Raw genomic sequence first — 14,689 nt, 5'->3', positions numbered from 1 at the left:
TGAATGTGCTCTGGGTGATATCGTGCTTCCGGTTCTCTCCACGCCATGTGGTGTTCACCACCACTTGTCGCACAGAACTGTAATTCAGCTGAGAACACCATATTACTCCTTGTCATGATGTTCTATATCATTGTAATCTGACGCAACGGTGAAATGAAAATTTAAGCTATACTCTTCACTGGCTTCTAGCCAGAAAAACCAACATTAGAAGCAAAGGCAAATCGATTCTTTTTTCCACCTGGCTTGTGTACCAATCCTGTAAATTGCTATTCACATCCACAGCTTCCATTATGCACACACAGGCGCATACCCCGAAGTTTTTGTTGGAAGGGATCCAGGTTTTGTGGGGAGAGGGTGTCCAATACTGCAAGCCACTACGTCTATGCGGTATTGAAGAGGTATTGTTCTGCAGCGAAAAGACGATAAGGATTTAAAATACTTTCACCTACATTTTGAGAAAGAATGATAGAACTAGACTGTTTTATAAGAGAAAGAGTACAGCAGAAGTGTAAGGTCAAATTTTCATGCTACATCAGTCATTTCCCTGTTTTATTGAAAACGTGTACAGATGTATGTTGAGTTAGGAAGTTTTGGGGGCTTCCGGACCCAGTGGATCCCTCCATGTGGGTACGCCCTTGTGCATACATAACTGTTCCTGAGCTCATGTGGTTCGGATTCCACGTTAATCAGTAGGTCCACGTCTCATATAGCCTCGCTGCTGAAAGGGGCGCTAAACTAAAATCAACTCAATAACTGTTCCTTTTTTAACAGCAGATTTCTAGCGTAGGGAGATGACACTCTTTGACAGGTCTATCTTACGTGAAACCTCTGTGATACTTTGATTTGCCTTAAGCAGACAAACAGCACTGAGACTATCATAATCACTTAGATAAACATTTCCTGTCATTTTCAACACTTTGTTGGCTTTGCATTATAATATTGTACTGACAACGGTCCCTGACATATTTTACTGTACTGTATCTACAGAGCACAGAACCCTCTCATTTTTACCGCCGTCACTTCCTGATTGCAACGCTCACAAGGCACGTTTTCTTCTACTGATGCTCATAACAGCTTACTAATGCCCTCTACTGGTGTATTTATAACAATATACAGATACGAAGACGTGTGAATAATGTTATGAATCAATATTTGTTTATTCGCTACCATCTGTCAAATAATATAATTTAAGTATTTAGCTAATTTTACATTTCAGTCTGCATATTAGTTGGTGCATTTTTTCTGTTTCTGAAGACATATTTATTGAACTGAAACTTACCAAAAACTATTGGTTGTCTACATTCCTATAGAATAGTAAGTACACTTGTGTCAGAAGTTAAGAGACAATGTGGAAGTGGCACACGAATAAAGACGAGGAATCGATTACGCTCAGTGGTGTCAGGTGTGTGGAAGTTATGCACTGAAGAGAAAATGACACAGATACACACCAAACAGTGACTGTAAGGCACCTACTTCAGTGGGTTCATCCTGTCGATTGTACGTACATCGGTTCCTTTTGAAATTGCCAGAAAAGTTCAGTATAGGATCTCGCCCCGAATCGCTATACAGATTAGGTTAAGTTAAGAATTATATTTCTGTGCTTTCTTCAACTATGGGCATGTTAGCCCCTCACATATGAGAGATGACGTCCCTAAGTGATCATACTGTTCGAGAAATTGGGGAGGAAGAAAGGAATGGGGAAGGAAGAAAATGGATTGAAACTTATGTGAGGTACCATCCCCGTATTTGTTTGGTGTGAGTGAGGAAAACTCAGGACAGCCTCACTCAGGATGGCTGGACTGAAGAAAACTTTAATACTTTTTTGACTGAGTGTCCGTACCGAAATAGAACCTGGGACCAAAGGTAACAGCGTTAGCGACTCTTACACAAGCAGCCATCGGAGGTCATCCAGAGTCTGTGTAAAAACAAAATAGATTTCGGATGATTGGTTTGGAGTTTAGCGTTTCTTTTAGCACCGAAGCTGTCTGAGACGTGGACTTATAGATTAATGTGGGATATGAACCACATGAGTTCTCACCAGGAGTCGAACCTAGGTCTCCCAAGGTGCATTTCGGGTTGTGATCCGAGGTCCAAGAGCATCTCAGAAATAATGAATCGGAATGAAATCCGGGGAGAGTGGTGACTACTCCAAATGCGTCATATCCCCGTATTTCTGGTATTTCTCCACTACCTAATGCTGTGTAGAATGACCTTATCGTCCATTGGACGAAATCTTGAGTCATATATACCACGAAAGAGTCAGGTATATTGTAGAACAATGTCTCGATTGATTGCAACCGTCACAATACTTTCCAGGAACAAATGGCGCTGTTTTAGTGTCCATATGACCGCTATATCGATATCGTTCCCCAAAATCTGTACAATCATATTGTAGCCCTGACCCTGTCAGTACTGCAGACATCGAGAATCAGTGTTTAAAGTGAACTGGGGTTCCGTCCCTTTATTAATAAGTATACCTATGATGAGCTAGACATGTGAAACTATCCTGATTGTGTCATGGTATGAGTGAACTCCTGTATAAGGTACCATGAGTTCCAGAGTCTGCTGCAAGATCTCTACCTAATGCACACGCAATGCTGATTGGAGTCGCATCATTGAGCATTTAATGCCAGATACCGGTCATCGCGCTACGTGGACGATCTACCCCATATAGCTATCGAATATTTTCGCCCTCGCGGATTTTTTCCACAATCACGAAATCACACTATAAGTTACATTCCGCGTTGTGTTTTCTGCGTCCACTCTTTTGCCATGGTGTCTCAGAAATAAAACCAAATCCGTTAACTTCTATTCCTCGTATATTTGTATCGGCTGCATTTAATTTGGATTTGATTTTTCAGTTTAGCGTCCCTTTTAGCAGCGAGGCTATATGAGACGTGGATCCGAACCACATGAATGTATCTGCTGGAAATATATCTAATGCTTTATACGAAGCAAGATGTTTTATGTGAAATCCTACTTTTCGTTACAGGTACAACGCAGAACGACTCTGTAATGGTTTGAGAAGAGTAGAGCCTTTAAGAAATTTTGTTGATGCTGTAATTCCTGAAGCTTACTTCCCAAAACTGGACACTCGATCCTCAAGTAGAAATTGGGCTTCAAGACCAAACAACATGCGTCTAAGAGTATGTTTCAATTATCTCAAACAATGTTAATTTATTTTTCTTAGAACTGGCTTAAAGCAAAGGATACGATATCAGGACTCGAGTTGCACATCCTTAAAAAGCATCAAATAATGGACAAATTATTAGCTGCAGTTCGCCAATAGGGAAAAGTGATTGGACTTTAAATGTAACATTGGAGCCAATGGCAAAGAAGAAAGAAATCGTTTCTCCCGTCTCTTCTATGTATGTAGAAAGGTGAGATAGTGATTCGAATGAAAAGTTAAAGACATGCAGTTGATGTGAAGAGTAGAAAAGATCGAAATCTCCAAACAAAAGCATTTTGTACAATGTGTACATCTTACAATGGCCATCAACTTGCAGTGATAACACAATTCAATGGTAAGGGAATCGATACAGTATTGAATGGGTGTTTGGAATGCTTCCGGTTCGATATCCAGGTATCCTGCTTTGTAGAAAACAAATCGAACCATGTTGTGAAACAGGGCAGCACAGAACTGATACAGCGTAAACGATTGGAGATTCAAGAATTTGTCACGGTGCTGGATGTTCGTATCCTGGGATTGTGTCAGTGACGAATTTCACAAAGTTCTTGGAAGGACGGACAAAGTACATGTCCAGAGACTGCACTAGTCCTGTGTATCCAGGTGGGATCAGTTTCTTTGTGAATGTAACATTCACAGGAACAAATTTGTCGGAAAGCTCGTTGCCTTTGTTAGTTGTTGTATGATATGCACATTGTATAAACTGCTTTTGTTTGGATAATTTGATCTTTTCTACTTTCCACATCAACTGTGTGGCTTGAACATGTCCTTTGAATCGCTACCTCACTTTCCCAAATATTGAATACATAGGAAAGACGGGAGAAACGCTTTCTTTCTTGTGTTTACCATAGAACACCATATTACCTTTGATGTCCCATCACTTTTTCCCTATTGGTGGACTGCAGCTAACTTGGTAATTAACTAACTACTTGATGCTCCTTAAGGATAGATAACTTATTGTCCAACTCGAGTCCTGATATCGTACCCTTTGCTTGTTAGTCTATTAGATTTTTGTTCACTTGTGAACAACAGACCGTGGCTACAGACAGAATCCGTAGTTTTTTAGTGTAAATTGTAGTTTATTTATTTATTTATTTACGGTTGCTTTTTGCTTTTATTTATTAATATTTTTGCCTTCGAAAGTAACACGTCAGTCAGATCATTCACATACGCGGACTCGATATACGAGGGCCACTCTGAAAGTTTTGAGAATGAAAGTTTAAAAAAATGAGATACATTGTTCAAACTCACATTTCCTCGAAGTATTCTCCGCCTCACTGTATGCAAAGTTCCATTCTCTGATACCATTTTTGAAATGTCGAACAGCATACTTCTTTGGTGATGGTTTGTCATGTGTTTCTCATAATCAGCCATACTTTCCGGTTACTCAAATCGATGGTCGCGATTTTCTTTCACATGGAACTAAATCAGGACTGTAAGTGGCTGGGACGAAGTGTTCATTCTTGACTTAGGCAGAAACGATGTTGTTTATCCAGCAGTGTATGCAAATGCATTTTCATGGTGCAAGAGGAGGTTGCGCAGACCTGACTTTAAATGTTTCATCCTCACCGCTTCAAACTATTTGGGAAGGCAATATGTTACTGTTCTTCTAGCAAAACTGTCAGAATAGGGCTACTGGGTAAGAAGAAAGAGCAAATCATTTTCTTCCCAATGCTTTGAGATTTCTTCACATTTTGGGCGGATCTACACCTGGAAAGACCCAAACTGATGATTGCCGCTTCGTTTCTGTAGCATACTGGTATATTCAGCTTTCGTCAACTATGATGATGTTAAAAGTGTTTCTTGACCGCCCTCCGTCGAATCTATCCAACATTTCACGGCACCAATTCACTTGCGTCCTTTTCTGTTCATTGTAAGTTGATGCGATGAAACAACTGTAGTTTTCTAACATTAACTGTTTCATGCTGGAATTCCCGAACTGCTGCCGATCCAGTGTTGAGAGAATGCTGGATTTGGACACTTCCACTTTCAACATATTAATACCTGCAGTTGCGTTGTGGGCCGACCAGAGCGATCTTCATCTTCGAGGGAACCCCTCCTCCTCCTGAACTCTACAAACCAGTGGTAGACAGTGGCTTGTAAAGGACAATCCTCAAATGCACGCCTCAGTCTTTCATGGATTGCCTTCTTGTCTAACACTACTTATCATCATAGAAAATCATTGCACAAAAATGTTCTCTTTTCACGTTTATTGTTGTTGAATGCGAAACGACAATTACTTCCACTTCAGAGGGTGTCCTGACACAATCGTTCGTTGAAACTTTTTTTTTTAAAAAAATAACGTACTTTTTAACTAAACTCCATTCAGAAAAAAAATGATAGAAGTTTCAACGAACTGCAACAACTCATTGTTGTCCATACTCGAAATTTTCAGAGTATCCCTTGTACATACAGTAGACTTCCAGTTGCCTGATCACGAGATTGGGTCCTGTTTGGATAACGAAAAAGACAGTTAAAGCGAAAATCACCATTTCATAGTCCCTAAATTGTATAGCATCTCTATAATGTTTTTTTTTTTTTAAAAAAAAAAAGAAAGCTTACAGTATCATAATTCAATTAATCCTCGGGAAGTCGCGCTGAAAAAGTAACGCGAGTAGTCGCGCGCGGTCAAAAGGACCGCACGAATATAATGTGTTGCAAATATCGTTTTAAACATTTTTTCTTGTATTAGAAACGTAATTTTGTATATTTTCTGATTAAGAGGCATTAAAATATTTATTATTATAATAAGTTTTACAGTAGTAACTATTAGTGGAACCTAGTATTAGACATGTATTGTTTTCTTTTTTATTTCTTATTTGGAATATTTTTTTTCCTTACATATTTCTTTAGATAGATAACTAGGCACTGGTTTTATTGAAAATTCTAAATCTGATGACGATCTTTTGTTTTTGTCAACTCTTTGTTTCGTCTAAAATAAGAATGCAATAGTAGATTAGTAAAATAAATACTATATACATATAACAATAAAACAAATCTTCAAAGCGCATTTTACATTCAATTATAGCTCACTCGTAGCTAAGCGGTTAGCATACGCCCCTTTGGCGTGGAACTTTCAGGTTCGATTCCCGGTGGGAGCTCATGTGGTTCGGATCCCACGTTAAGCAGTAGGTCTATGTCTTACATAGCCTTGATGCTGAAAGAGGCGCTAAATTGAAATCAAATTTACATTGAAATATTTTACGGTCCTATTATTTTGAAACTTCACCTATACAACACTACATTGAATTATTCTAGGTTATATTCACATTTACACTGTTTTACATATAGTCGTCGCTTGTTTTGGCCTCTGCTGCGCTGACTACATTCGGAGAATCTCTGGTCATTTCTGGGTTTAAGATCTTCAGACTGGCTTGCAGACTCCTCACTTCCCCTTTCGTGCTCACTCACTTCTACTTATCTTTTCTGTTATGATCTTTCTCAGACAAAGCTTCCACGAGATCATCATGGCTGATTTATCCGAATAGTCCGTTCCTAACATTTCCCTCCGTTCTTTTAAGCTGTTCATTTCTAATTTCCTCTTTTTCCACACTTAGTATCAGTTTGTTAACTTTGTCGATCTATCCTCCATACATTAAAATAATATTTATGTTTATAAAGCTTAAAACATCTCCAAAACAAAGGTCACGTGCAGAGCCAAACACTGAGAAAAAACATTACACGGTTAGTCGCGCGCGGTGGAAAGGACCGCAGAGTCACTAAACAATCACTAGTATTTAAACTAAACAACGGATAAGCGAGTGATTGAGCAGGAATGTTCGGGAAGGTGAGGGATAAGATTAGGTAGACGGTGGAGTCTGTCGGACAAACAGAGTGGGCACACGATAAAAAATAATTTCCCTGCGGTGCTTTTGACCGCGGCGCGACTACTCGAGGGTTAATTAACGTTAATTCCAAAATGAAAAGTTTTGACCACTAGCTGCTCCTGTGACACTTAATTGAACGAATACTGCATTTGAAAATAGCACACTAGACTATCACACAAACCACACACTTATTTACGATATATGTGTATTTCCGTTGCCGAAACAATATCAATACAAAATCATAGATTCGAGTAATTAGTTTGTTTATTGTTGTACGGTATATTGATGTGAAGTTCCGAGTGCACTTAACTGTGAGAACGAAAAGATTTATTTTGTGGAAGATGGGTGGTTAAGTTGACGGATGGTTAAAGAAAGGGCGTTTAAGAGAGAGTCCACTGTAGATCCTAATATAGTATAATGGTGTAAAATAAATGTCACTTGAATTTTCATAACGCCGTTTGCAATTACAGTAGCTCACCAAATTGCTAAGTTAAAGTCACCGAAATGAAGACGTCGACAACAGCTAGAGCCTCAAGACAGAATTGAGCATGCTTCTAGTAATGACTCAGATAAGTGTTGTTTGTAACATCTATAAAAGCAATCATGTAACATGTTTCCATATTTCCTCAGGTACGCTTAGGCCAGTCAATTTTACAGTCATGATAGCAAGATCATTTCTCATTTTGCTTTCCGGTTTTTATTATTAGCAATATCAAGCCATCATTACATGTTTGTCGATCAATCTAAAACATTTATTAAAGATCATAAAACCATGTCTGTAGCTAGAAATTGAACTTAACTGTAAATCACCTGAGTTTGAGTAGCAAAACACACAGTAATTACATATGATTCGGTACTGATCGAAATAACTTGGAGTTACTGTCACTATTTCATTTCACTATGTAGGAAGATGCTCTGGGAATGCATCCTTCTGTCGTCTAAACTTCAGTAGCTACCTGACACAAACTTGTGTTTGAGAAATTATTCGGACTGTGCATCATTTTTAGAAGGAGCGGGAAATACTATAGCAACAAAATAAGCGCGGCCAGTGGCGTATTTAGGGGGTTGGCTGTCGGGCTCAAGCCCTCCCCCCAAAATAAATTTGTTATATGCATAACTTTATTAAAATTTGTCGGCACCCAAAAGGAAAAATATAAGTGCATATTCACTTGTTGTGCATAGCCCTCCCCGAAACAAAATCCTAAATACGCCACTGAGCGCGGCCATACAATAAAATCAACATCCATTCCTGCACCTGTTCTCCATCTTTAAAGGACGCCCTTGTTTGTTACAATTTCACTTACCAATGGATAATACTATAGGTTTCTTATAAGAGAGATAAAGTTTTTAAGTGAATAAGAGATACATTGATTCATTAGCACAGGTTCTTACAAAGCCAAGATATCGGATGTATTTTCATCAGTTTAATTGATTGGTGTATTATCATAGGTTCTAACATAGCCAAGGTATCGGATGTATTTTTATCAGTTTCTTAATAGCAACTTTGCCTACTTATTCCATTGCCAGTTGGAATTTGATCATGTGACGAACACTACTCATCTTAACTAAGCCCTGTCCCGAAACATGTGGAAATTACTTATTACTTACCAGCAAATAGTAATTGTAACTAAGCAATTTATTCTTTTTCGATATACACATCAGCCACATAACATCATAACATTTGATTCGCTTTTGTGTGTATTTTAGTAAGAAGTTGTATCGTATATCGGTTGAGTTTTACGTCCCACGGTTATACCGGTTAGGCTAAAGGAGACGGTGATTATGAGAAATGAATGAAATGGTGGAATAAAGAAAGTGGGAGGAAACGGGAGAACCCCGAGAAAACTCACACACACGGTGTTTGTCCACCACAAAGTCCACTTGGCGGGAGCAGGGTTTGAACTTGGGACCCCATGCACCAGAGGTAACGTATATCGGTAGAAGAATAGTATAATGTATTGGTGACAATACTACAGTGGTAACCTAAAATTTTGCTAAACATGCCATGCTTTATGACCTCAGACTCCTCGTCTTAGGAAACATACTAACATGTGAATAATAAAAATATATCACTAATTTAATGAATACTAAAATTTAGCATTTCCTAATATACAATTCAGTACCGGTACCATGGGTGAGACACCCACTTTTTTCTTGTTATTTGTTTATAACTTTCAAATGATCTCGATTTAAACTATTCTTTCTATAAAACTATTCTTCTATGAGAGAAAATGGTTAGAAATACATCTTGACCTACAACTCTTCTTATCACATTTTCTATTCTTCAACGCTCTTAAAATCGTTAAAACTTTTTGTGAGCTCAATATTGGCATCCATCTTGTAATTTCACCTCTATTGTCGTTTATTTTACTTTTGACAGACGACAGAAGAAAAAAAATTATTGTGAGTGTGAAAACAAATGACAAATTTTAACTTTCAGCTAATTTAATGGGTCCCTACATGCTGGAAACGTGTTTTTCGGATGCCTTCTCGCCCACATGTATATATACTCGTTTAAAGGCAATACCTTGAACATATCCGGATCAAACTTTACGTTTTTTTAAGAAGTTAAATCTTGTTCCAAAGCCTAAAGATAAGAGAATTATTATTTTTCTTTTAATCGTGTTTATCGTGAGCATAGGGGAACGTGGTGGCTCAGTGGTAGAGCGTTCACCTCCGGTGTTTGGGGTCTCTGGTTCGATCCCAGCTCGCGCCGTGTGGACTTTGTGGTGGACAAACACCGTGCTCGTGGGTTTTCTCGGGGTTCTCCCTTTCCTCCCACTTTCTTCATTCCACCATTTCACTCATCTTTCATCATCACCGTCTCCTTTAGCCTAACTGGCATAACCGTAGGACGTACAGGTAAAACTTACAGATTTAATTTCATTTTTCAGCAGTTAAAGCAGTTATAGCAGTTAAAGAAGTCTAAGTGAATGCCTAACAGCTGTCGTATACTGTATATGACATTAGCAACATGTAGTACCCCCTTTTGCTTTGTAATGAACGATGACACGTGATATTGACTCCATAACATATTAAAAGCGTTGGGGCCCCATGCTGTTTCATGACCGCTGCACAGCCTTCCACAATCTAGGGCTGTTCCGATAATCGAGTAATCGATAACAATTCGATAAAATTTCAAAACCGTTTCATCGAGAAAAGAATTTTAATTTTATCGAATTATCGAACTTTCGAGACTCTCGAAATGATCGAGACTCCCGAAATGTTCGAGATGATCGAGACTCCCGAAATGTTCGAGACTCCTGAAATGTTCGGGACTCTCGAAGTGTTCGAGGCACTCGAAATGTAAAAAACATTAGACAACTTCGAGACACTCGAACTCTTCGAGAGTCTCGAATTGTTTGGAAGCAGCAAATAGAAATATATCAATATGATCGCATTTGTCGAGTCGCTTGAATATTTTGAAAAGTTCGGGATTATCGGAGTGTTCGAAAAAAACAATTAATTCGAGATTATCATAGTTGTATATAATATGTATTACATATATGCAGAGTGTTTATTTTAAAACTTCTCTCCTTAGCAATGAAGTGAAGGAAAAGTTTTTTCCCCACAGATCTGTATAAGGTTTAAGCAGTCTGTCAGAAGAGAGAAAGAGGAAGAGAAAACATGCATCACCTGAATGAAATTGGAATCCAAGACACTATTAGTCTACTAATAGTCACTTTGCCGATTGCGCCAATAACGGGGCAGGCAGAAAAATAATTTTAATATGATTTCGAGGGTTTAATTTAAAGTTCTGTATAGAGATAGCTACTGATATAGGTAGAGGTAAGGAAAGTCGATAACGCTGAAGACTTATCAAGCTTCCGTTTCGAAAATTTACTCTCCGGCGCTCGAATGCCTTCGTGTATTTGAGATTGTCGTGAAACAAACCTTGAGAATTTTGGGTGCGAAGCTGCCTATTGCCGTCCTGTCTGTCTGTTTGTATGTGGCATCCGACGATACTTTTGAACGGATTGTCCGATTTTGATGGAACTCATTTTAAAATGCTCTCGTTTGCTTTCACCAGACACCTATTGTTTTGGTTGCCAAGGGGATTTTTTTCCGAATTGAAGTATTTGTTCTTACTTTTGGGCGTAGGCGTGTGAAAGCTACGATAACTTTTGAATGAATTGTCCGATTTTAAAGAGGATTGGTCTAAATGCATATGTCAGGTATCTGTTGCTCTTGGTTACTTTACGATATTTGATTTTGTGCATAAGATGCCGTGCGGCTCTGGGCATTACCAACCTCAGATTCAATGCGTACCTGGGAGGGGGGATGCGGTCGAAGCGTGGTGCCGACAACACCACATTCATCTACGACTGAGGGCACACTCCCTACATGCCCTCATGGCATGGTGCTATGCGCAAGGGAGAACTTTACATATGACAGAACGAAGACGAAAGGAAAATGAAATGAAGTGAAATCTTCCAGTTTAATGACCTACTATTATGTCTGTTAAGCTAAGAGAGAAGTATGATTAAGGCAAGTGAATGATGATGGAATAATTGGTGGAATGGCAGTGTGGAAGGAAACGGGAGTACGCCAAGAAAACCCACGGACACGATGTTGTCCACCACAAACTTACTTGGTCGGGGATCGAACCAGGGAGGGACAAAAGGGATGAAGGGGAAAGGGGAGAAAAACACACATCCTCTGACTTACATTTCGATGGCTCTGATTCAATTTCCATATCAAATTAAAATAACTTCCGATCACTTCTTAAGGAAAAATAGAAAACATTATTTTCTCAGGAGTTCTCTCCGCTGCTTCGTATATTCAACTTTCAAAGAAAGATGGTCGTGCAGTTACTTGCTTTGCAGTTGTTGAAAGAAATATTATCTCTCCTGTCGTGTCCTGCATACAATAGACTACTTATCACTGTTTCTTTCTTTTCCGAAACAAGAAGCCAATGTCTTTGAAATCGATTGCGATTACATTGCACTTCGGTTGTAATCAGGTTTTTCTATGGGAAACAAGGTTATACTGCTAATTCAAGCTGAAACGCTGCTGGAAAGTGTGTTTAAGTTACTGTAGTGAAAATGTCAGCGGAAAGATCATGTGGGATATTCGGATCATTCTGAAACTTGGATATTTGGATAGGGCACATACTAGTTCCTAAATAAAATCTTGACCGGACTACGGTAGATCCTATAGTATTGGAGCTATGGACCTATAAAGTTCATTTATTCATGTTTTCGGCATCCTATAACTCCAAAAGGAAGCATTTGTGCACCCGAGGTTAGTCTATACTTTTTGTTTTATCTTGGTCTCAGGATAGGGTTGCCATGTTTTGAAATTAGAAAAGCGGGGGATTCTAAACCGTAAGTACTGATGTGAATTTGTGTATTAGAAATACTGACGATCCTTGTGACCATTTTTTTAGTGATTTCTTTGTTAAGTGACACTTCCAATGTACTTTTCTAACAAAACTAAAGTAAAGAAAATTTAGTTTTTGCCTTTAATGTTTTATTAAGTTCAACAAATCTGAGTCTCGAATTGTAAAGTAAGTATTAAATAAGTGTTACAGTAAAATATCTCTAATAAGGATTTCTGTAAGACAAGTTTTCAAAAAAAAAAAAAAAAAAGCGATATATGGCAGATGTTATTCATACGGTTTTCTCTCTAAGGAATACAAAATAATTTCTAAACTTTTATCGTAAGAAAGCTAAAACATATTTAGGAGTCTTGGTCCATCTCTTATAAAATTTCTAATCATTTTCAAAGATTTCTACTTGAAGTCATACTAAAGTACGAAAATACCACAGTTTCACAATATATGAAATACAGTATAAACATTTTAAAAGAAAAAATACTAATAATGAATCTAATCTAAACAATATGCTAAGGATCCGTAGGTTCAATTTGCATCATTTCTGAATATATAAAGACTAGTTGAACATATATATTACGTAACAACATAGACGTGTTCAGTTGAACTGGACAGAATGTTATCAAAAAAATACGCACCCATGAGATCATACATTAGTATTCATGGGTTGAACCAAAATGTGTATGATTATGCCAATTTTTTTTACATTTTTCATTCCCTTTAACTTCCTTTAAAAAATCTCGATGGCATAAAATCTTATCATAAAATTCTACACATGATACGTCTTTCATATTGTACAAAACCAGTAGTAATAATTTGACAGTTTTTGCGTTCATCTTGTTTCTGTCATCTGTCCATTCGCGATTGAGATTGACACAGAAATGTAGCGGTTTTCGTTGAATATAACAACACTTTATCAACAAAGTCGTCTTAGATTTTTGTCCAATCCAAAAAAGCGGGTGGTTTTTCGCGATTAAGAGATGATTAAGCGAGGGACGAATATAAGACCTAAAAATCTGGTGGTATCCGCTAAAATTAGGTAATGTGGCAACCCAAACGTTGGCGGTGTTGTTTTGAAACACTCTATATAAAATAATGCACCACGTTATTCTAAATTGATGCAAAACTCTTACGTATTTAAAACCTACATTATTCGTCCAGGAAGCAATCTGCCTCCACCAAACGACGCTTCTGGATCCGCTAGTGTGTGGATTCATCATAATGTACAAACCAACTGTATAGAACATATGCTATACTGTACATCCACTGTCGAGGAAATAGATTTACTTCCGTTTTTCACCTTCATTAAACTTAGTGATGATTTCAAGGTTTCCCCCGCGTAGTCTTATCATACGTCCTAGATTCAAGTCCGATCCGGAAAATTGTCTGGGATTAACTAATGCCCGAAATTTTAGGGAAAATGGAAGACTGGGAAATTTCGCTGTGTTTGGTCAAGTGCTTGGCTTGCAATTCTGTCTTGTGCTGATATTTATGAAAAAATCAATAACGATAAGATGTTCTTCGCAAGAATACTTTACTCAGGAAAATAATTAAGACAATAATATAAAAAATATATTTTAAGTATAGAAAATGAGCATAAGCATTTTAGGAAGTTAAGATTAGACTTTTCTTAACTTCTCAATAAACACACACATCATTCTTAAAAATATCCAGAAATTATGGTAATCCTACCCCGGGAGATTTTGAATACACGGAGGGTGAAAGCAGCAAAAATACTGGTAAACCACGGTGAACATGATCAGAGATATGTTTGTGGGGAAATATTCCTCCTGAACAACCCCTAAAATCACCACTGATTTGACTAACATTTATTTTACTGAAAGGCTAAAGGGGGAGTTTGCGCCCAAAGCATCAGCATATCTGATTGCGGCAATGTGTGAACTAGTGGCCATTAAGAGAAAGCAAACACGACATAAGATAACACATTTGGCTTAAAAATAAAATTTTGCTATAACATTTTAGCAACACCGTGCGTGATTAATATGGTTGAGATGTTGGGCGTATACTATATCGTATGAAGAGCAAATTACCCTATTTGTACGTTTAAGACCGTATCTCTGGCAACACTAATACACTAGCTGTTAGCAAATAACAAACAAGAGATAAAATCCAGGGAAAAAATGAATGCTTTCTGTGTGGGGGGGAGGGGACGAAAAAGCAATCCCTTTCTGCACGCTTTCCTTTCTCCTCACAAATACAACTTTGCAATAACTTATCAGATGAAAAATGTTTGACTAGTTTGGCTGCAAGAAGGAATCATTGGAGAGGTGAAGGAACCGAACTGTCCATCACTACTTTTGATAATACCCGAAACTTCGA

The 14,689-nt window shown here is 38.0% G+C and overlaps 1 protein-coding gene across 1 annotated transcript in view; it reads left to right on the top strand.

Moving 5' to 3' along the window:
- Positions 1 to 14,689, top strand: part of LOC145662798 (phenoloxidase 1-like) — a 68,134-nt gene that overhangs the window by 20,035 nt on the left and 33,410 nt on the right. Inside the window, exon 5 of the mRNA XM_081728685.1 lies at positions 2,993 to 3,146. Within this exon, the coding sequence (XP_081584811.1) occupies positions 2,993 to 3,146 (154 nt within the window). The remainder of the gene's footprint in view (positions 1 to 2,992; positions 3,147 to 14,689) is intronic.

The sequence above is a fragment of the Thermobia domestica genome, chromosome 10, assembly GCF_964235325.1.
Source record: "Thermobia domestica chromosome 10, izTheDome1.hap1.1, whole genome shotgun sequence".
NCBI classification, from domain to species: domain Eukaryota; kingdom Metazoa; phylum Arthropoda; class Insecta; order Zygentoma; family Lepismatidae; genus Thermobia; species Thermobia domestica.
Note: the sequence above shows the minus strand (reverse complement) of the source record. Positions and strands in the feature narration are given on the sequence as shown.